General features: G+C 39.2%; 1 protein-coding gene across 9 annotated transcripts in view; it reads right to left on the minus strand.

The window, feature by feature from the left end:
• The window catches only part of LOC119647714 (guanine nucleotide exchange factor DBS), a 302166-nt gene that overhangs the window by 39251 nt on the left and 238586 nt on the right, over positions 1 to 24329 (minus strand). For all 9 annotated transcript variants that reach the window (XR_005248929.1, XM_038048815.1, XM_038048844.1 and 6 more), the window contains one exon: positions 14975 to 15100. Coding sequence is in view for 8 of the 9 variants with exons in the window: in XM_038048815.1 (XP_037904743.1) it covers positions 14975 to 15100 (126 nt within the window). In the remaining variant the exon portion in view is untranslated. The remainder of the gene's footprint in view (positions 1 to 14974; positions 15101 to 24329) is intronic.

Genomic DNA, 24329 nt, shown 5'->3' on the forward strand with positions numbered 1-24329 from the left:
GGTCTTTATATCCCTGTTGACTTTTTATGGTTAGTTTGACTGTTGTGAAGTTCACATTACATGGGTCGTTGATCAAATTAGCCTGGAGATCTTTTGAAATCACCATACAGGAGCGGGGTCGATCACTTCCATTGATGTATACCAGGTCAGCATGTTGAAAGTTTAGACCTCCGATTGCTCCACCAAGAACCCATGGTTCTTGTATAAGGTATATAACTGTCTTGCAGCTATTGATCCGGCTTCTGATAAGTGCAGTCGCCGCTATACAATGCCTCAATTTTATTCGGGAAATGTGGCACCCCATCTACGCTTCAGATGAAGATGCCGGGGGCTGCGCGTCCCCTTCAATGGGTTTAGAAGCCAGCAATCTTAACGTCACGGTCCCGAGGCCGTAGTAAAGCCAGTAGCCTGTTTCTTCCCGAATCTTCTTATGCTGAGTTCGGAAACGCTGATAGTAAGGAAAGTTCGGCTCTCTCTCCTGTTTTGCTGCCTATCAGCATTCAAATGGAGGTGTTGAGGTTATTCAGGACACCAAGTTGTTTCTAAACTTCAGTACCATTACGCTCTTCTTCTGGAAGCCAGAGGAAGGATTTTTTGAAAGTGGGGAACGCAGCGACCTTTTTCAGGGTAAGTTGCGTACCCTCCCACACATCGTTGAGAGAGAAGTAGTACTGCCTGCCTTCTTCATGTATTTCTATACAGTGGACAATCATTTGCCACTGCCTTCAACTTAAGTCACATTAGCCCACAATATGCCTTATAAGCAGCCGCATGCAAGGGAGCTTTCTGCCCCTGCTTGAGAAAGAAGCACAAAACGGTTCTATTGTCAGGCTACACACAACAATTTTTTTTTTTGTGAAAATAGTTGGTATTTCCGCAAAAAAAGAGAATGTAGTGATTAGTTCTTCATCGAAATACCGACCACTATCAAGTAGGTGCATACTGAGGAGTAACTTAAATCCTCGCCCAAATATTATAGTTTTTGTCTAGCCCTAACTGGCCAAGATGTAATCTGACGGTGTGTTACCCGGCATAGACCAGATTCATGTTGGGTTTTTGAATCAATGACTTTGTCATGCTGCACCGCGGAATAGAGATGACAAATTCGGATGCTGACTTGTTGATATAACTTCCGGTCTTCAGGTGCTTGTGGAGATAATTTATCGATACTTCATTTTCAGGACTTCTGTTAGCTGTGGTTATCGCAACATCCATTTCCCCCTTATAGCTTGTGGATGGCTTCAGTGTTAAGTCTCACCTAATTGTCAGAGCGAATTGTAGGCGGTGTTGTTATTCGAGCCCAGAGCACATTGTCAACGAGATAGTGATCCCAGGCTATATTGGCCTCCCTATATGTTCTGATATTCATCGAGGCTGAAACATGGCGGCGTTCAATCAACACGTAGTCAATTTGGCTGAAAGAGATCCACGTTTGCTTGGGGACCGCTTTCTGCCTGTTATGTTTCCCCAAACTTCAAAATCTTTCCAGATGGTGACCTTGTAGCTCATCATTTCTTTATATTTCCACCTTGCACTTTTGTTTTTCAGCACTTTCCCACACTCATAAATTGCAATCTTGCGTTTTCTTGTTAAATGTAGTTTTGAATACTGAATTTTATTAGATCAGTCTTATAACCAACATTGAGAAATAAAGCTTCAAGCTGATATCTTCCAGTGATAGATTTCCATAATAGCTAATCGCGTTTCCGAGAGCAATTACTTGCTATTTTATTTTATATAATAGATAAGTTCAATGTCAAATGAGCAAAAAGATAAAATTAATATATTCTTAGCCCCTTATCCTTTTCAGTTCATTCCAATCGCCTTTGCCATTTTTCCCAATTCTAAGCTCGGTTCGGGTAGGGTCGCGTGGTCTGTGGTATGATTTGATGAATATTCTCTTTTTTCGCGCTTTAGAAATAAAAAAATACCAAAAATTATGGCATTTTAACATTAGCATGATTGAGTAACTTTTCCCTCTACTACGGGAGACTTAATACAGTAAAACGACACCACACAGCAGTTGAAGAAAATTGAGCAAAAATAATTTTAGCAAAAAAAAGGATAATTAAAGTTTGATAAAATTTCGAAAAAGAATCCAAATTGAACTATGAATGAAACAGGACATTTGCGTTTTTAAATACAGACTTTCCATTTTCATAGATAACCAAGAAAGGAAACAATATTAGATTTGAAGAATCAATAATACTTGCACAATCTATTTGTGTTTTTTTTTTATATTAACTAATATTCCACATATTGCGTGGAAAGAGGAAAGGACACCACTAAGATACGATGTGATAAGTAGGCGTGCTTGACGTCTCTTGTGGCTTAACATCGTAAGTCATGCAAGTCTCGCATCTGCAATTCCAATGCATTATAAATCATTCGGACATTTCTTAAAGTTAATACCGTTCTTCTATAATCTTCTTAATATTTTTCTGACCTCCTCCTTTGTTGTCTTGTCTTCCAATTACATGATTTTTATTCTTTTCTCTGATTACTGGCGGTTAACACCAGACAGCGCCCCAGAACACTAGGTCATTGCCACAGAAAGATTGCGGTTTGAAAAAGTAGCTGGGTGAGCGGGAGGTTATATCTGGGTTGTCTGTCTGCGGAGATGGTATTGGATAGCGGTTCGAAGCAGACCTGACACCGAAAGGTGATTATATAAGAAAATTAACTATATTACAATTTTTTTGCGGTTTCGATGTATTGCCAATATTTGTGAAGTCTTAAATAAACTTTCTTCTCAGACTATAGATAAATATGAAGATGGTAGAAGATACATGGATGTGAAGTAAATTTAATAGAAAAATTGGGAAAATTTGTCCAATCAGGGGATCAGGGCAGGGGTCTGAGAGTTGCTACGTTTTGTGTTGGATATTCTGCGTCATTAAATTATAACTTGTATCAATTATATTCGCCCAAGATGGATCGTCAATAATTGTTGGTTTACCAGAAAATTAGAAATATTTAGTACCCGCCAGGTTTCCGTTAAACAAAAAATATTTATAGTACTTAACTTTGAGATTCAAGTTTAATAAAAGTGAAAGGTGAGGTTGGTTTAAATTTCTGTTTGTTGCAGGAAAATTGATGAAATAATAAAATATATTTAAAATTCTTGATATGCAGACAACCATGTGATTTTCCAATGAAATTAAGAGGGTGTGATGATTATGAAGAATGGATATGACCGAAATTATCATTGGAGTTCGAATTTCGATCGTTCAGGTTAGCACCTAAGGGTAGACCCATTAAACTTTTTTGTCAACACACCAGCACTACCACACTGGCCAGGGCGGTTGGGTCTTTTGAATACTTAAATTTCCCACATGTCACCAACAACAACACGTATCCCTTCACCTGGATAGATCTGAAAATCCATACTATTGAAGGATTCGGCGAAAAGTTGGACCGGCAGAGGATTGAAGGGAACAAATCTTGCGACTCCACTGAGAACGTGTGGGGACAAAATTATTGACAGTTTTGAAATTGTGGCTTACCAATAATTTTGGGATGCAGAAAATACATTTAGGACTTTTGTGTAAAACAAAACCTTATTAAAATCGTTCTATTGTCACACTTTTCACGAAAAATGCTATATCGATTGGAACAAAATTTAGTGGAAATATGTGAACTGTGAAATCCCACGCATGCCATGAGTCCGTATGGAGTTTAGGAAGGGAAAATACATACGAAAGGAGGAGGGGTGTAATTTTTTCACCAATTATGTCTGTTTGGGGTATCAAATTATCCAATAAGGAGCTTGGTCTTTAGACCCTAACTCCGGTGGCCGGGCTAACCTGGGTGGATATTTTTCTCGGACTACTCGTCGGGCCAAAACATGGATTCCAATTTAACAGAAAATAAAAAACCGTTGATAGAAGAAGAAGAGGTGATAATACCCGGCGCATCATCCGAGGATGAGCTGCTGGCATGGCCAGGAGGCAGTAGCCGTCGAGTGCAGTATAGTTGGTGCCAGCCGTAGCAGCGTAGTGCTGAAACCAATCGCAGGGACTTCCGGGAGCGATACGGCAGACGGACTAGTGGTTTCCAGCTTGGAATTCATTGGAATTCGAACTGGGTGTAGTGAGTACTGAAAACGTCGTTGTCGGCGCCCCTTAAAAGCAAGGCCTGAAAAGAATATTGACCACCGAAAACAGGGTAAGAAGTAGAGGTCGACTGAAGACCTGGACAAGAGCCAGTACCAGAAGGCCACCCATATTTTGAGCACGATTGGGAAGAATAAGGAGGCTGGTACTGTCGAACAGCGGGATGGAAGCAACTAGCACCGGAGTGAGTTCAGGCTGTCGGAGATGGTCATCGAGCTTCGATTCCTCCCAAGTGGCCCGTGGGTTTCACGTTATAGCATTCCATTCCAATTCTTGGACGATCAAGAAGGAGGAAGCCCAGGCGAACAGCCAACCTTTTTATAAAGTGTAGTTCAGAGTCAGGAATGCAAAGGAGAAAGTCTTCCGCCGCCGCGAAAGCGAACGACGAGTTGGATCCAGTTGACGCTGCCAACGAGCTGTTGAAGAGGATGAAGACGTTCGACGGGGATCGACGAACTCTATACGCAAGCAGATCATGCTGGAAGAGGCCCAGATAAATCTACAGCACTCGTGTGTGCCACCGCCAATCTGCTTGACTCCTAGAGGAACACTTCGATGTCGCACTAATACAGGGACTCTCAATCAAAGGCTACGGAACCATCTATTCCACGGCACAAGAGATAATGATCAAGACATGCCTACAGCATGTATCCTCGCCATCAAGAGTTTGCACGCTTTCCTGTGACCTAAGTTCCAGCGACCTAGTCGTGGTCAAATTGGAGCAAACGGGAGTGGCGAACGTGTATATTACCTTGGTTTAAATGGTTCACAACCGATAAGCTTCGGATGGCTCAAGTGGTTAAGGCGCTGGGCTATCGTAGCGGAAGGCCGCGGTTCAAATCTCACTGGTGGCAGAGGGATTTGTTATCGTGACTGGATGTTGGATACCAGTCGAATCAGCTGTCAATGAGCACCTGAGTCAAATTAGGGTAATAATCTCGGGCGAGCGCAATGCTGACCATATTGCCTCCTACAGTGTACTGTAGTGCACCGTAACGGTCTTGAATGAAGTGCTCTAACACACTTCAAGGCCCTGATCCAATTGGATTGTTGCGCCAACGATCATTATTATTATTATCGCAGCAAAGAAGGCAAATTTATTGGTAGGCTGCGGCGCTAATGCAAGGTATACGCTTTGTGGTTGCTCGGAAATCAACGAAAGAGATTATTCTCTGATTTTATTATTAACAAAATTTTATCGGTGTGTAACAGGGGCAGTACACCAACCTTCCATTTTCCAAACTCGGAGAACTGTGACGGTTGGGAGGAGGTCCTTGATATTGCCCTACTACCCGATAATGGGATTCTTAGGATGGAGAACTGGAGAGTGTCTGACCAGAGATAATTCTCAGATCAAAATTGAATACTTTTCAGTCTATATCTCGCCTCACCTCGCCTCACACAGGCGGACAGACAGACAGACGAAAAGACAGACTGATTTTAATAAGGTTTTGATTTACACAAAACCTTAAAAAAACATGCTTATTGGTAAGGATTAATGGGGGGGGGGGGGGGGGGGAGTCGGGAGTCGGTTCTGTCAAAAATTTCGGTACACAAGTGGTATAAAAACTTTAAAAGTGGGCGTACAGTGGTGGATGATTTGCCTTTCTCCCAGGCGCCCATCCACGTAAAACACCGACGAAAACGTCAGAAATAAGCCCAAGAGAGATTGCTTAGTAAATTTGGCATTGCTCAGCACACTATGGTGGAAATTTTGCGTATGAGACGTGATACGTCCCGGCTCGTCCCAAAATATTTGAATTTTGTGTAAAGCAACATAGAAAGATGGTTTCAGAAGACATAATTTCTGAAGCGAATAATGGACCCGATCTTCATAAAACGCATAATTAATCGTGATGAGATGTGGGTATACGAGTTTAACGTGGAGACAAATCAGCAATCGTCCTAGTGGCGCTTCGAAGATGAGCCGAATCCGGAAAAGCATACAGCCTACCAGCGGCGCATGGGTGAGCGAGTAAAAGTTGTGTTGCTTCAGGTATATGAAAGTTATTTTGAAGAAAATAAAACAAATTTTCATGTCGAATTTGTTTCATTTATTAATTTCTGGTTCTTTTTAATGATAGGTTATAGCAGAAAGCTTTGGAGCTGGAATGCTAAGAATAATTACCCAAAAATTGTGAAATATAATATACTCGAACGTAAGGACATTAAAATATTTTTTCAAAGATACACTAGAAAGATTAAATGAAAGTATGTTGTTTGATTGATGAGATATGTTCATATCTTACGGGGAAATTATTGCAAATTCTGGAAAACTACCAAACTAAAAAAGAAAGTTTGAGTGAATGTGAAAATGCAACTGAAGACCTGATCTTCGGATCTAGACTTCAAACTATTCATCTTTAGAATCCAAATTTTATAGGCACATTCCCAAGTGAATTTAAGATTTTGGAATGAGAGTTATTCTTGAATTTTTCATGGTCATACCTTTTGAAACATTCCCGTTGAATTTCAATTTTATATTCATTGTACAGAAAGAATGCAAATTTTTCTTTTTTCGACAATAAAGAACTTTCTCATATATAACAACAAATGAATTCAGATTTCACTTCAATTAAGATTTAAATCCCATCTTACTTCCTTTTATGCAGAGAAAAATTGATTCGAACGAATTTACAAATTCGTTCCAACTTCTTTTCTGTAGAGTTCCAATCATGCGAATAAGTGCAAAATTTTAACAATAAAGGTGTGTAATCTTTTTCACAAAAAAAGTGAAATTTTATCAATAAAACACATCAAAATATCTGAACCCAATTCCAAGATCTAAGGAAGAAAAATCACTACTACTTTTCTATCTTGCTTGTACTATAAATAGTGTCTATCTTGCCAGTAAATAGTAAGTCCGTTATAACAGACTTAATTTACTATCAATTTAAAGTCAAAATTGAAGAAATTCCCATAGATTGCTGTTTACTGGGTGGCGAGTAAATATATTTTTTTGAATTTTTATTCATTTTCAACTCCATTAACTTGTAATTTTGGTCAAACTTCATGCAAATTCTTGTGAACATTTCAACTGATTACCACCTATGATTGATTTCTACAACGGAATGCCTTTTATTAACTTGGGATGAATTTTGACTGAGCCTAATTCGAATTTCAAAAGTGGTATTAATGGCTAATTTTAAAAATTTAGACTTCTCTTGATGTATCCAAATTTTCAGCTTTTATGGGTCCACAGGAGATGAGTTCACTGTTTAAGTGTTACAGAAGCGGTTGGGCAGTGAACGATTACAATTGCTAATATTAATACGAACTTCCAAAGATTTCGCGAAATAATTGCTGTAATGCATCATTGTTTTCCCAAGACTAAATTACAGCTTTTGGAATTTTAAGTTTGTTTTCTCCGTGGAAATAAAAGCTGTTGCAAACAGCATATTTAAGTAAAATTAACCACTTGCAATGTTTGTTGTTATTCCCCAGATAATTAATGGATACTAATGGTTTTGACATTCGAGGAAATGCAATCGAACACTTTACGTAAACTTGCAGAACATATTTTCGCCTTTTACAAGCGGCGCATAAACACAAATTGAATGCAATAGCACTTTTTCATGCAATAGTACGCAGATAGATTTGCACATGAATGTTGCAAAGGCGAGTCTGACCTTAAAAAACTAGATATACATATTTGGATTTATTTGAATTACATATTATTGCTAACAAGTTTTCCGGGAGGTTTGAATTCGTATTTTGACCTCCAAACTCATCCGATGGATAGAAATAAATATGGTGCATCCTAGATGTGAAATAATAATTAATAGCGCAACCTAGGCCTTGAAACGTCTTAGACTCTACTGAGACTGAGCAGTACGCTAGAAAACAATGTGGCCAGGTTTCCCCTTGCCGGGGATTATTATGCTGACTTGACTCAGATACTCATTCACAGCTGAGTCGACCGATATACGATGTCCAATTTCTGATACAAATGTATCTACCGCCATTGCGATTTCAACCGCCACCATCAATTTCGGAAGCTTAGTCCTCTAACCATCAAGTCATTCAGGCGTTTAGAGGTGAACATCTTGGTATATCGCTGTGGGATATCGATAAAAGGAGCCATTAAGACACCTTTGGAGAAAAATTCGGCTGAACAGTGGACAACTGTAGTATTATCGAACATTTTTTCTAGTGATTTAACAAACACATCGGAGATAAGGGAAATAATTTTGAGCATTTCTTGTACAGTTTGATTTGTACTTTTTTATGTTTTTCGAGCTATTATTTATGCCAAATTTTTTTACCTCAGATTAAGTTCAAACGATTCGACCTGATGGGAAAACAGAAAGATTTAGGAGTGTGGCCGGTGATAAGACCGGTCGAGAACTTCTCCAACACCGCTGACGTTTGCCAAATGGTGCACTTCTGCTTGGTACCAGATGGTACAAGAGCCATAAGGGTTTAGGCATGCAAGGATTTAGATAATTGTATTAATAGCTGACAATATTTTTGGAGTTACAAACACATTCTGGAGACACCAAATTCCTTGGGCTTTCTGAGCCAGTGATTCATATTTTACTTTCTTCTCCTTATAATTTCGTTCAGCGAACAGAATGTCGAGCGTATTGTTAAAACTTCCCGATTCCAACACATGTCACGAATGAATTATTATATTGAGGAAGTTTCCATGCTCAGCACATGCTTCTATACAAGATTCTGATGGAACACCTTATATACGTCATGACGCCTGCCTGTGTATAACAAAGCAGTCGAACATGAGATAATCAAACGTTTCTAACCTGGAACCATAATCCCATAACCTTTCTATAAGCACGGGAGGCATTCATTGCCTCTTAAATATCGCTCAGTAAGGCGAATTCTTTATAGATGATGACCAAAACGTTAGTAACCAGATTCGTATACTTTCCTGGAATGTTCCGCGAAATATAAAAGGGGCTGAAATTTCCCTCCGGAGTACCCCAACAGGGCAGCCAAAGCGGTTGAAAACTACATTGTAGATCTCTGCAGATACTACCGTAGTTGGGGAATCAAGATAAACGAAGAAAAAACGCAAATCTGCACTTTTAGGAGAAAATCTAGATACTTATACTTAGGTTCTAGAGGCATCCACAGGAAAGCTAAACCCTTGAAAATGAGAATCGGGAACACCACAGTGAGCAGATCTAGCTCGATCAAATACTTGGGAGAAACACTGCGGGAACTCTTCAAGTTCAAACCTCACTTTCAGCCGCTATCAGCAAGGCGCGCGGTGCAGTCAGTGGCATCTACTATTTTCTTCGTAAGACAGTAGGTCTCAGCACCAAAACAAAACTGACCCTGTAAAAAACTCTGATAAGACCCGTTATCTACTACGGAGCACCAACTTGGATCTTAACCTCCAACAATGCCATGGGAAAATGTGAGGCATTCGAACGCCGAATCTTTAGACACTGCACAGGCTTGTCATACAATTGGAAAACCAAAAAAGTCGGCAAAAACGTCGAAATGTATAGACGAGCCAAAGTGAAACCACTTCGAGAATACGTTCTCACCCTACTGAAAAAGTTCTTCGAAAGAACGGAGGACCACTCCAACCCATTAATTCGGCATCTCTCCCAACAGGGTGAAACCTTCCCATTGGCCACCTACTTAAGGCCCTGCCAAATCATGAGTTCAACCCTCAAACCCAAAATCCTCACCCTTTTTGACACTCCTTGCCTGGTAGGGGTGGATAGAGGCTAAGCACAGGAAAATGTAATGTGCTTATTGTAGATATTAGTTAAGTATTTATTTATGTTAGGTTAAGCTAGGTTAAGTTAAAATAAGTTAGGTTAAGTTATATTTAACTAGGTTAAATAAGTAAATTTTTACCTTCTCGCGCCTTTATTGCGGGCGCAGGTTTTTGAAAAAGCTAAGTTAAGTTATAAAATTGTCAAGATCGATGTATATAGAGAATAATATACACAGTAAAGTAGAATACAGAGAAAGCCGGGTTGGCCAAACTACGTAATAGTCCCCCATTTTATAGAGTTAAGTTCAATTAGCCATTATTTAAGCTAGCCGTAAGTAATCATTGTCTAGTAGTAATCCACTATAGATAAATAAATTGGAATTGAACCTCCGGAGTCAGTCCAACTCCAGAGTTATAATGAAACGAGTCGGTTTTAAGCACGGTTCAAATATATAAACGTTTTATCTTGGTGATCGGACGGCAGATATACTGGGTAGCCAACTGCCTGAGAATACTGATGAGCATTGGGCTGCCGTAAAAAATGCTGGCCGTGGGTCGTCGAAGCGTCGTCGTAATATCTGGCTGATTGCGGAATTGTGGAAGCGGATAGATGAACAGAAGGGGTTGGAACTTTTTTTGACCGCTGCGAAAGATGGCGAGTGTGATGCTCTCGAACTCCGATACCAAGTAAAGCCCCGAGAAGTTCAACGTAGTGCGCGCCGTGACAAAAGATAATTTGTTATTGCGCTGGTCAGGGAACCAGAAGATGCCTCAGAACGCAATGATTTCAGAAGTGTATACCGCATTACGAAAGAGCTTGCATGCGGTCGCGAATGGGAAGAACACTACGATTTTTGACCGTATCACATCCGGTGAGCTTCTTCCTCTTGTAGATGAAATGGCTAGTCATCACAGCCAGCGAATGTGGATTGTTCCTCCAAGCAGAAGAGAAATCATTCCAGGCATCAACGCACTCAAACAAAGTGAAGCTGCTTGGTTTGACGGTCTCCCCGTTTATTTATTTATCGTTGCACCTACAGTTACTGCTTATACGGAAATCTTGGGAATCCCAGACCTTCCCCAGAGAGTGGCGGAAGGAGATGATCATTTAGAATCTAAAGTAGGCCACCCGTTTTGAGTTTGGTAATAGAAGGTATATCTACGTTTTCCCTGCCGTCGGAAAGATAATAGCAAAAATAATCCTAGAATGCATTAAATAACATTTCAGAACTTTGATCGATAGAGAACAGGATGGATCTTCCTGCATTTATCGCATCAACTCTTTACGACGACGTTTTTCATGTTGCCTTGTCCGGAAGATGTAAACACCTCGACCAAGCTGAAGATATCTCTTTGTTTTTTTCGGATTATGGAGCTAAGTGGTTCTGAATTTGGAAAGAGAGGTAAGTAGGGTTGGACTGAAGATAAACACGAACAAAACCTAGGTTCTCATTCTGAGGAGTTATCGTACTCTCTCTATCTGCTTACATCGAGCATCGAGGACGTTCATTAATATCGACGCCTACGATGGCGGGTAGGTGTGGTTGACGCGCTATACCCCATCAGGTTAAGTGTGAAAAAACATGTTCTTATAGAATTTTGGTTTTTGCAAAACATTACACAATCTAGTGATTCGGATGCTCAGAAGAACTGCTGTGATTCCTACGTGTGTTGAGAATTACGATAATAACGAAACGTATCGAAAATTCAAGTTAGAGGGGCTTTGGAAAGTTCAGACTTTTGCATAAATCGGCCCGAGTACGAAATTTGTTAATTGGAAATTTTATATCATAATTCAAGACCCCAATAATAACATGCAAAAAGACTGAAAGGATTACATTCATTTTTATTGCCAAAAAAATTCAGAAAAGAGGTTAAAAAAATCGAGCTATTAACCTCCAGTGTTTATCAAGGACTCAAGTAAGTTGTAGAAAAATTATATCTTTACAAAATACAAAATCAGTAATATCGCCAAGGATTCGACTCTGTGTTTTCATTAAGAAAAGCTGTGTTTCTCGCTTTTGGGAGAAAGTCGTAGGATCTCGATGCTCAGTAGAGAATCTTGATTTGAGATGTATCTGGTTCTTGACAGAACGAAAACTAACAACCTGTAATAAGCAGTCCTACGAAAGCCAACACACATAACAAGACTACCTTAGAATCCAAAGTATTCCGTAGATATCCTAAAATATCATACATAGGGAACCCTATGGTAGAAAACAAAATTTGGGTGTTTAATCCAAAAAAGAGGTGTCCGTGGACCACAAGATTAAGACCACAAGTAAGTTGTTTTCCTAGTGGTCCGGTCCGTTATCAAGTGGGTGCGGACTCAGGATTCCCAGCATCCTCAACAAAAAAACAAAAATTCAATATTTGGGGGTTAGGATCCAAGTAAAATTAAGAACGCTCCCTTCTTCCTTTTCAGCTTCTTCTGTCTAGGCTGCAAGAAAACGGATCAAAATTTAATAATTGAAAAATGAAATGAATATCTTTACTAAAGTATTCTCTTGCGGTCTAGAGAGAACATTTGGTAAATAGAGTATAAATATATGTTCGGATGTTGGACAGCGAAGTCATATGGCCATTGTAGACGAAAGTACGTCGGGAACTACGGAGATTGCCAACGGATTATGCCACACACCAGCCCAGCTTAAAAAATAATTTTGTTCTTGAGTTTTCAATCAGGGCAGAATGTAGTATTATTTCACGACGGATCAAGCATGATCTCCTGAGTCGTGCGGGAATTGCATAATCCGCCAGTGTATTCCAGGTGAAAATGGTTGCGATGCTGACAATCCCTTGGGGAGCTAAGTAGGCGTTCCGCTGGAGTTAGTGAGAAGCGTGAAATCTACTCGCACTATCTAATAGCCACTGATTTCAGATAGAAGAAGCTCACTATCTGCGGCAAGTCGACCCGGCATGGCTTACTTAAACATTGCATAGAGGAGGCAGACATTCTTAACTACTTCCTTCGTGATTGCTCAGCTCTAGCTGCGAACACTAGGTAAACAATTCTTTAGGGACCTCAAAGAAATCCCTGCTTATAGGGTGAGGGAGCTGTTATCGTTTGTAAATACGGGCTGGTTCTGAAGATCTGAGCTGGCTGGATTCTCCTCTATTACCTTTTCTACAGCAATCAAGATGTTAGGAATTTTCACATTTTCGGAATTCATCCCCTTGATATCATTTTACCACGCTGATATCGCAAAAAGCTTTCCTTTTAAATACCTTTTCAGTTTGGGGAGCAGGAAAAAGCCAAAGTGAGCTGAATATGGCGGATGGGGCGCATCAATCGACATAGCTGCTTTCATTGGGGTCAAAAACTATCATTATCATGATGTAGAAAACTGGTTTCACCTGGTTTCCACAAAGCTTGACATTCCCACCTTGAGGGATTTTCTTGGTATGGAAAAAAAATATTGGCTTCACATTCTTTTCAACCTGAGGAATTTTTTCGGACAAATTAAATCAGGTGACTTATATTCCATTCGATGGCAACATAATCCATCACCAGTGATGACAAGGTTGAAAAAATGTCGGCTAATGCATCCTTCATTTCACGAAACATAAACTTTACTGTTGCTCTTCGTATTCTCAAATTATAGTTCAAAATATAATAGGCTGGGCTTCAGGACAACTCGGGTATGTGTTTGAGTCCGTCCTGCGTTATCTTCACTGATAAAATTACGAATTTTTGAAACGTTGGTTGTAACAATTAAAGACTTGACTCTAATCACCAATGAATCCTTTTTGTACAGTTGAGAGTTACTAAGGGCTACTTTGAAGCTGTTTTCTCCACATTTTCGCTAAGTAGAAACCAAAAGTAAGTAGCCCGACGATACTCCCAAGAATCAAATCCTGTTCCAGAAGAGAAGATGATCATAAGCTACAAACGTTGTTATCGAGTGGCGCAAATAGGCGGATGGATTTACAAGAAACCCAGCTATCTAGTGACGCAAACTAGCACTACAAATATACCATGCGCAGCGTAACATGTTTGTTGTGCTCCTTCTCGCATATATAATAAAATTATATGAAAAGTAAGATAAATGAAATTCTATTTTAAGTTTACACACGAATATATTTACCCTAATTCAGTGATAAAATTATATTTCATTAAACAGTTGATAAAAAGTACGCCATTGCAGTGGTAGAGGTGTTTGTTACAACGAGTTAACCTCCGTCAGCCTCCGTTTCTTTTTCCCCGATTAGAGACTCGTTATTGACTTGTTATGGCTTTGCTGCCAGAGTACTATTACGGAAAATGAGAAAATTAACTTTTCATTACCGACCTTAGCTTAGGGCTATTTCTCCACAGGACATTCTATATTTCTCAAAAAAAGGAATGTGTAGATGGTGAATGAGCTGTAAATCAGCCCCTCCCCCTCCCTTGACAATGTTCCTCGGCCTTGATTGTAGCATATACTATGTGTAAGTTCAAGGTACCAACAGCAGCTAACACATTTCCTCTTATCTGCAATCACTACAGGGTGGAGAGAAACCAATCTCAAATTTGGAGTAAAAACAGACCGGAATTGGAACTTTTGTTAACTTTTTCTTAACTTTTGAATAAACATCCAAGTTCATACGCCCTTGCCATATGAAATTCTACCCCGAATTTAATACATCTAATAGGAAACTTTTGGAGCTAATCCAAGATGTTAAGAAATAGTAACGTTATTAACTTGTCCTTAGAGAAGAGCCCATGATTAGTTGTAGATAAACACCGATTTCCATTTGAGTCTTTCGTCACAAAAATCAAAGCAGCCAATTAATTAACTCAGGCATAAATGCTTGCTGACATATAGGGTTCAGTTTTATTATTTTAACACTTACTCTTAGTTTCTATTTTCAGAAATATGCAATAAATAAAAGATATCACTTGAAAAAAAAGGAGAATTAAAATTTATCTATGGAGAAATCGATTTTTTTCGATATTTAGTTTTCCTGGCGGTTTAATAAATAAGATTCTCTAAAAGTCAGCAACTTGTTACCCTTCATTTTTCAGAAAATGTCGAAATCGGCAACCGGGTTATAAAAATGAATACCGACTTGCAAACAACTTTCTTCCAAACTCATCAAGTACAAAGTTGGGTAAATAAAAGCTAAATCTTACTTCTACGGAAAACACGTTATTTACAACGCGTATGTATCTGCAGATACTCACCGGTTGATTTTGGAGATGTTGCGCTGAAATATCACTATCGGGACTAGAACCGGTATCGCCATTCAACGATATACCGGAATCGAGGACTCCATCCATAGATCTCGGCCGTGTGTCATGTACATCCATCTGTAAGTAAAAATGTACATTCTCATGTTAATTATTTGTATAAAACAAGTTAGTAAAGACGAATACGCCGATTTCAATGCAATTTTGGCATGATTAATCGCGTTGGTGTGCACAGATAGAAAGGTAAAACACAAGATACATTGAAGCCAAAGCAGTTCTTCTTTTCACAATTCTCCATACAGCTTTGTTGAAAAAAACTACATCAAGGCCATTGTAACGGAGTTTATGCGAACATTATTCGCAAAGAAAAACTGAAAACTGATAATGCATTCACTTTAAGAAAGCTAAAGAGCTCCGACGATATTTAGACATTCAATCGCCTACTATGCAGGAAGCTGTGCGAATATCTTTGATCACTTTCTGCGCTCCAGATTTAGTGAATTATCTGTTGTTTAGTATATATTTTGCATATCTAAACAGTGGTAACTTCCGCTTATCATACATACATCCATATAAAACGCCTTGACCAACAGTCAAAAGGAAGTTTAACCAAATGCATCTTCCTTCCTATGAAGAGAATACGTTTCCGCATAACGTTGTGAATTTAATTAGGGAGTACTGTTGCATGGCCTCTATCAAAAGAAACAAAAAATTTCTTATTGTGCAATTTGGTCTACACGGTGATGTCGTTCGTTACACTTTTTGAGATGCTGAATTTTACTTTTGAATAAAAAACTTTGAAACGTCAAAATATAGGCGATGACAGCTTTAGGGTTTCTTACCAGGGCAGAGGCAAATCGTCAGACGCTGCCTCACATTTATTTTCATTCATTTTCAGCTCTGGTCAAAGAGGCGAATTTGCGCTCAATAGAATTTGTAGTCATGTTGTGTTCTGCGAATTATATAAAGGAGCATTTACCATCTGCGAACCGCTTCGGTCATGCTGCTCCGGGGCAGAGCTGAGGCAATCTATGACATGTATAACGTTATAATCATAAAAAGTGAACTTTTATGATTTTCAAAATAAAAAACATTTTAGGAAAAAACTTCCATTGTAACACAAATTAATTGAAATAAGTGCACTTTATATAGATTTCCTATTATTATTATTCTGTTAAGGGAAAGTTGCAGCGCGTCCTTGAAGAACTATTGTGCCCCTTTTACTGGTTATAGTGTACCTATTGATCATAGTATCTCAAGCAGGCCTGTGTTCGTTAGGAACTTTAGTATGTTCCCCACCTCCAGATGTTTCAGTTTTGCATCTGGTATTAAGTGTTCTCCCAGATGTATCGACCTACTTTGCACAAGTGCCGGACACTGTCCCAGGATGTGCATAGAGGTTTCGTCCTCCTCCTCACAAAACCTGCAGGCAGTATCCCTAGCTTCCCTAGGTGATAGTTGAGCCGACAATGACCAGTGAGAATTCCCACTATGATTCGGAGGTTTTTTTTGGTGAGGTTTAAGCAATCCTTTGTACGCATGGGTTCGTATCCCCCAATAAGCACCCTGGACTGCTCCATCCCTGGTGGGCCCGCCCAATATAGTTTCATAGCCATGAAACCGTTTCCGATTCCAAAGGAGGGTTCTGGCTCGTGTAAAGGCATCCCTGCTCCCTTCTTGGCTAGTTCATCCGCTGCCTCGTTGCCTTCCAACCCAGCATGGCCTGGAACACAAAGTATCCAGACCATGTTGGACGAGCCGAGTGTATTCAGTCTCTCAAGGCATTCCCATACCAGTTTAGAGTTCACCTGGTTGGACCTAAGTGCCTTGATCGCTGCTTGGCTATCGGTGAGAATAGCTATGTTCTGCCCCCTGTAGTTCCTTTGCAGATTATAGATTCCTAAAAAAATCCGAAAGATTGTGAGAAGAAGAAGGTCACCTACCGAAAATCGATGAAAGGGCGAAAAGACAAATTAAAAGGCTTAGTGTAAACAAAAAAAAAATTAGCTAATTAAAAATTCGTCAGTGTTTAGCTTTATCTGTGATAAGACGTACTTAACAAATTTCAAGCAAAGAGGAAGGCATTAAATATCACCTAACCTTTTACTCTGTCAAAAATTGGCTAGATTGAGCCGGGCCCAAAAGATCGAATTTTGAGATACTAAGTAACTATCCATTTTAGTGATTAAAGCAAGTTAAATTGATTTGCCGCGAGCGTGAAACACGATAGCCTGCCAACTTTAGAGGAGGATATCATTAATGGCATCACTATATGAGATGGTTTCTGATATCGTGGAAGATCGCCAATTTACTTTTTAAGGCACAAATTGAGATCTAGTTATGATGACGGGTTGTGGGAGAACGTGCTTTTAAGTTTTAGTGATGGTCTATCGGTTTTAAACAGAACATCCCAACAGGACAACGCAGCGATACTCATTTCGGACCAAACTGTAATGCTGGTATGGCCTGATGTAAGTCATGACTTTACCGGAGCTGAAATTCAGCATTTAAAAAAAAGGGTGAAAGTATCAGTTTAACGATTGATTTCTGATCCACAATGACGAGCAGCTGAAGAGGTGGAAGGAGCACTTCACCACCATTTTTAAGTATATCACGTCCAGTGAAGTTCCTCCTCTTGTGAATGAAATGGCTCACCGTCATATTCAGATACGGATTGCCCCTCCAAGCAGAAGTTAAATCATTTCGGCCATCAATGCACTCAAACGAAGTAAAGTCGCTGGGCTTGAAGATCTCCCCGCAGTGATAAATCACTGCATATGCATTTCCTGCAGACTTAGTGCTTTCTCTTGTACGGAAATCCTGGGAATCCGAGACCTCTCGCAAAGAGTTTGGATGGTTGCTTAGATTCCAAAGAAATTGAGTGTTTTGCGTGTGACACTTGGAAAGATAGTAGAGAGAGTAAGATACTCCTGAATACATCAAGGAACATCTCGAAAGCTTGATCAACAGAGAGCAGGTTAGTTTCCGCTCGGAAACTCCCTGTATTGACCACATCAACACCTTACCGAACATTTTGGAACAGTGCACGGAGTTTAGATCTGCGTTTCATCTGCTCTTCATCAATTTTAAGAAAGTTTTCGATAGCGTGAACAAGGAGTGTATTTGGCGTGCTCTACGCAGAAGGAGTATTCTGGAGAAACTAATAGCTATTACCGCATCTGGCGCAGGCGATCTCGTAATCGGGTTTTGTTATAAGCCAAATCCTCCTTAACTTGGCACAGGTGGTGATTCTTCGCCAGGTGAGGTCTGCGGCTAATAAGTAGTGCGAGTGAATTCCCCCCTTGATAATCGCCAGCGAGACATCAACTATACCCGCCGAAGGACTGAAAAAAGCAGAGTCCCATCTAAGTTCCTATGATCGGGAACCCAGAGGAGCATGCCAGTGAGATTGTTCAGCACGTTTCTGCACTAGCCTATCAGCCTGGAGGATGTCGTTACTGAGTACAAAGTCTTAGTGGACGCTTGGCTGCTGGTCAGAATGGCTATGTTACGCTTAGAGCTCGGATCATGCCCCAGTCATTGACAGGCTTCCAGTATCGCCAGCACTTCCGCTTGGAATACACTGGAGAAACCTGGGAAACCATACGGCACTGTGTATATTCGAGAAAACTCCCGCACCATCATAACCCACATACCATCTTTGATGGGTCAGTGAAGAATATTGTCTCATAGCCTTGCAACACGCCATAGTTTTTCACTCCATCTTGGTTGGAAAGTCTACAGCAAAGTTTCTCGTGAAGTTTAACTTGCAGCTTCGCTGTCCAGCATTCGGTCACACGTAGTCTAATGGAACTGCACGCTACAACGTATTTAATGTGGAGGTCTAGAGGGAGAAGATGCAGGAGTACATTGCGAGCATCTACCGGACAGGACTGCAGAGCCCCAGTAGCTCCTGCGCATGTGGTTCTTTGAGTCCTGTTAAGCTTCGTTTTATTGTATTTTTACTCAAAGCCTGCCACTATACAATAGATCCGTACGTTAGGATTGGACGCACTACAGCGGTGAACATCCAGAGAACCATCCTCGTCGGAGACCCCATTTTTGCAAAGGTTATATAAAAGGCTATACAAGACTTCTTAACCCTCAGTTCTATGTTCTGTTTCCAATTTAGCTACCAAACCAATACTGGTCAAGATTTCCTTGATGGCGTTGGTACGAACGTTGTTTAATCATTCCTTTATATCCAAGAAGGCAGCTAGGGTATACTGCTTGTGCTGCAGTGACCGCTCAACCGTGCCAATTACCACGCGGAGAGTAGTTTATGTGGATTTGCCTTTAAGGTAGGCATACTGGGACTTAGAAAAAGGTGTTCTCTCTATAATCGACCATAGGTGGATGTCCAGAACGCGTTCTAGTGTCTTCAACACAAAAGAGGTGAGGCTGATTGGTCGAAAGTCCTTCGCGGAGTCATGGCCGCACTTGCCCGCTTTCGGTATGAAAACCACTCGTGCGCGTCTCCAAGACTGTGGTACGTATCCTAAAGAGAAATGAAAAATGCCACGTGCTGCATCGCGGTAAAATCTCAGAGAATTTTCAGGTTGTAAAGCAAGTCTGTCAGGGTTGTAAAGCAAGTCTGTCAGGGTTGCATATTGTCATCATTACTATTTCTTATCGATGACGTTCATCGTGCTGGCTTGTCTAGAGAGCGTGGAGTTCAACATTGGTTTGCCCTCTCACCGGGTCATGGACCTTGGCCAAACGACTCTGGATTTGGAAAGGGAGCAAAGTAAAGCTGAATTGAATATCAAAATAAAAAAAAACAGAGTTCTCAGTTTGATGGGTCATTGCATTTTCCCTATCGACATTAATGGGCAGAACTTCGAAGATGTACCATATATCAACTTGTATATCTAGGAAGTGTAGTTTCTGCCAATGGTGCATCGAACTGGATGTCGTTCGATATTTTAACAAGATCAAGTTGAGATTGTTCAGTGCTAATGTTCTTCCTGTAGAGCTATATGGGAGTATTGTTATTCAAAAGCTTGAAGTCTACGTCAACAATTGCCTACGACATGCTATCGAGGTACGCTGGCCTAACACTATTTCGAACAAAGAACTTGGTGCAAAAGCCAGTTGCCCGGAAGTGACAGTGGATAGGGCACACATTAAGGAAGGGCGACAATTGCATTGTTGGCTACGTCATGAAAGGGAACCCAGTATCCCGAGGCGCTTGACGAGTAGGTTGCGCTAAGACAACACTTGGCACAGAACAGTAGAGGAAGAGTGCGGGCGTCTTGGGAAGTCGTGGAAGTTTGAGCGTATTTCGGCAAATTGTATGCAAATAAGCATATTGGTGAACAATGTTTACGAGGGGAACACCTTCGTCGTGACTCTTACGAACGGAGTACATTTGAACGATCACATTCGCCACTTAGATATAGAAGAATGTATAAAAAGTCATATTTAGGAGCAGAGAAAACTGCAAGTAGTTTTGCGTATCGACATGAATTACGTACCAAGAAGTTTCAGAGGTAACAAGGTCCTGTGGCTGGATGGTTGAAACTAGCAGAACGCACTAGGCTAACCTTAATTGATAACACTTTTTACGGAATAGGGGCAACATAAAAATTCCCTTCCCAATAGAGAAAACAAAAGCAACTATTAGGAGATGCAGTGCATTCTAAAAACTGGGAAACATCTGAAAAATGCATTCAAATCACCCAACTGGGATATAATTAAGGATAAATTAGCGAAATACATTTTTTTGGCTTCTCAATGTGACTGATCCTGAATTGGTTATCGGAGGGAACGTTCTGGGGTGTATTACACACGATTAGATCTCAAAGTACTTCGTTGCAGCTAAGAGTAGGGGCCATGTGAGTGCTGTGGATGGTATAGAAAAGTGAATGAATTTCTGAAATTTTTATGAAGAATCAAAGGACTAATAGCATTTGAAGGATTTGGTTATTGAATTAACAAAACTTGGAGCAAGCAAACGATTAATTATCTGAAATAATAAAAAACTTGTTTCTTTTCCGTTGGTGTAGATATTTATTCTTGCAAAAACCCGTAATTTCGGGAACCACTTGTTCCCTACAATAACTTGTTAGCACTGATGAAGGGAACAAGTGGTTCCCGAAATGTTGGTTTTTGCAAGAATAAATATATACACCAACGAAAAAGAAACAACAAGTTTTTTATTATTTCAGATTGAAGCAATTATAGCAGAGCATTATTACTTTTATACAGATATTCGTTGATGTTTACCACTTTTAATTAAATTGCTCGCCTGATATAACATATTAGATGCTGAGAGAAGCCGCTTAGTGCTAATCCCAATATTTTGTCAAGGTTCAAGGTCGTTTTCGCTAAATGCTACGACTTTTTTCTTATATTAAGATGCATTCAATGGCAACATTTCAAGAAAATTTGCCTGGCTAATTTACCTGAAGCGACATTGACCAGGTTTCACTTTTGGCGAATCGAAGGTGGTGTATAGTTATAACACAAAACGAAACAAAAACATCCAAAATATCGTAAATCGGTCGATAAAAATCTTCACTTGGCTCCACATGGAATAGCCGTTTCAAAACGGAGACCTAAGTTTAGTGAATTTTTCGCTTGAATTTAAATTCAGATACAATTCCAACAACAACAATAATTACATAAATACCCACGATCCTTTGCAATCCACCAATAGTTATAATAAATCAGCGACGAATCATTTCTCCCCTGAATCATAGCTACCACTATTACTTTCTTTTCGGAATTCTCTTCGCTTAAGTAACATTCGAGTTGGATGCCTGCGTTTTCAGTGTGGTTTTTTTTACCGAACTTGGATTGAAAAATAATAAAATGGTTTGAGATAATAGAGCTTTCACTGTTTTTTTCGAATTAGTTAATGTGAGGAAGAGAAAAACGTGCCGTGAATGGCATCAAGTCAAGTAACGCCCTTACTCGGTAGATAAGTTATTGATTGTTATTTTTCATTCATGGTAAGACGCTGAATGGGATTTTGCGTGGTACATCTCAATTGGATGTTTATAATGTGTGATGATGCGATCAAGCAAAAAATATACTATTTTGTGAAAAATGGTATGACATTTTACAGCTATTAAATTTTTCGGGATTACATTGCCTCGTGCTTACGTGATACAATTTCTAATCATGTAATTAAATGAAAACAGAAATGTTACTATGCCATAGTAATGCAATCTTGTAGTCAAGTAATTGTGCCTTAATAGATCCTTTGCTTTTACATTCTACCCTGTTTCCTAACTCTCTGTACCAAGAGTAATGAGAGGAAGTGATGTTTGTAATTGCACTGATTATATGCAATGACTGCTCTTTGATACGTCCAACCACATGTCAATCACGTTCATCGAAGACGTAACGTACTCGACAGAGCACGTAAATTTCACCTGTCACAATCTTCAATGTTTGATAGAAGGAGGTAATTAGATAAGTGCCCTTTTTACTTCTTCTGATTGACACATGTATTTAGTTTTGAAATAAATATCTCCAGATTAGCTTTGGTGTAAGATAAATACGTAAATAATGAGAAACGTTCAGACTACGATAAAATGAAGTGAACTGGAAGCGTGATATGGGTACAAAACGTTAGTAGAGCTTGTTTGTTAGAAAGTAAATATTCTTTACGAATATACAGCAAAAAAAATGTTTTTCCAAGGGATTTGCACATCGCGATGTAAGTTTACTACATCAAATCTCAATCCTTCTCATTTCAACGGAATTTCCCAAAAAGTTCCAAATAAACTAAAATGAGATACATATTTAGATAATGGTCACCGTCATTTTTATAGAGAAAGTGAAAATAAAATACAGATAAATTATAAAATTCACTTTCCATTGATAATTCGCTAAAAAGTCTTCAAACGAATTAATTTCAAAACAAATTATCCCATCACGGGCCTAGTAATATTATTCTCCTATGCCATCATTCCAGTCTCACCATCTTCCCATCAACATTCCTATCTATCACTAAATTCTTTTAATAATGGTTTTTTGTTATGTTTTGTGGATATTTATTTCGATGGATATTGAACATGCGAAGCTGATATCAACGACTGACCTACTCTTATAAAAAATGAAAGTAATTCATACGAAATTTACTGACTACGCCAATAAAAGAATTCTTTTTTTATGCAAATTATCTCAGATAGCAAATGTTGATGTATCTTCAAGTTAGTATTTTCCGTATGATGACCAACTTTGTAGGTATCAGAATAAAAATTTGTTATTTATATGAATAACGCATTTTTTATTCATTTTCGTAAGATAATTTAATATTATTGCTAAAAGAGGATTGAAATTCTTTTGCAATATGAAACAGGTTTGAAATCGGAGCTGGATACTTCAGGTATGCAAGTATTTCATTTATATTTAATATAATAAACATAATATATTAATTATTACAAAACCAGCACTGAAGAAGGACACATGTTGTGTTCGAAACACGTATCTGCAATCTATAGTTAAACTTGAAAAATCAAAGCAAAAAGATGCCATTTGGTATCCCATCTAAGCATTAACTATTCTGAATAGCACTTAACTTCGGCAATCAAACAAGGATGGATTTTTCTTTCAACTTCTCTTGGAGTTCTGTTAATTAAAACTTCCTAATAACTAATTAGTAAGTGAAACTAGAACTTTGTTATTGTAGTATACTAAGAAATCCACTAAACTCTCCAACATCTCGTTTGCTATTTCTAGTGTTTCCCCAACTTTTCCGGTTTTTCTTTCGTTGAATTTGTTTGACAAACCTCCTCACACCTACATGCAGCAAGTAGTATTAGACTTTTGTTTAAAGGAGTATGAGAACAGTTACATAGGATACTTTTATAAATATGATATAAACAGTATTGTGGCGCCTAGAAACCCTTAAGTGGAACATATGGCATATAGTGCGTCAAACATATCCACACGACGCCATTGCTCTAAACGTTGTATTTCTAAGGTTATAAATCAAGTTTTTGCTACTTAGTTTGTTGAATTTTTTTAGCTATGAGTTTTGTGGTGACCTAGTTCTCCTGATAAATAGTTTTTTGTACTCCATAGCATCGGCAGACACAGTTCTAATAGAACACTGCTGCTTAATTCTCAGATTGATGTTAATTCTATGATGAGAGGCTTTGGACTCAGAAACAAAATAGGTAAGCAAGGTCCCCTAGAAATGTATAATCTCTACCGAATATCAAAGTAACTTTACGGCCGTTATTGCCAACGGAACAATATGAATAAATATTAAATATAGAATTTGGAAAGTTCTGAACATTCCACACCTATAAGACGTAAACCAAGCCTTCGATGATTGTTCACAAACATACATATGGTGGTGATTTATAAAATTCTACTTTTTGTATTAAGA

Source organism: Hermetia illucens, chromosome 1 (assembly GCF_905115235.1).
Source record: "Hermetia illucens chromosome 1, iHerIll2.2.curated.20191125, whole genome shotgun sequence".
Taxonomy (NCBI): domain Eukaryota; kingdom Metazoa; phylum Arthropoda; class Insecta; order Diptera; family Stratiomyidae; genus Hermetia; species Hermetia illucens.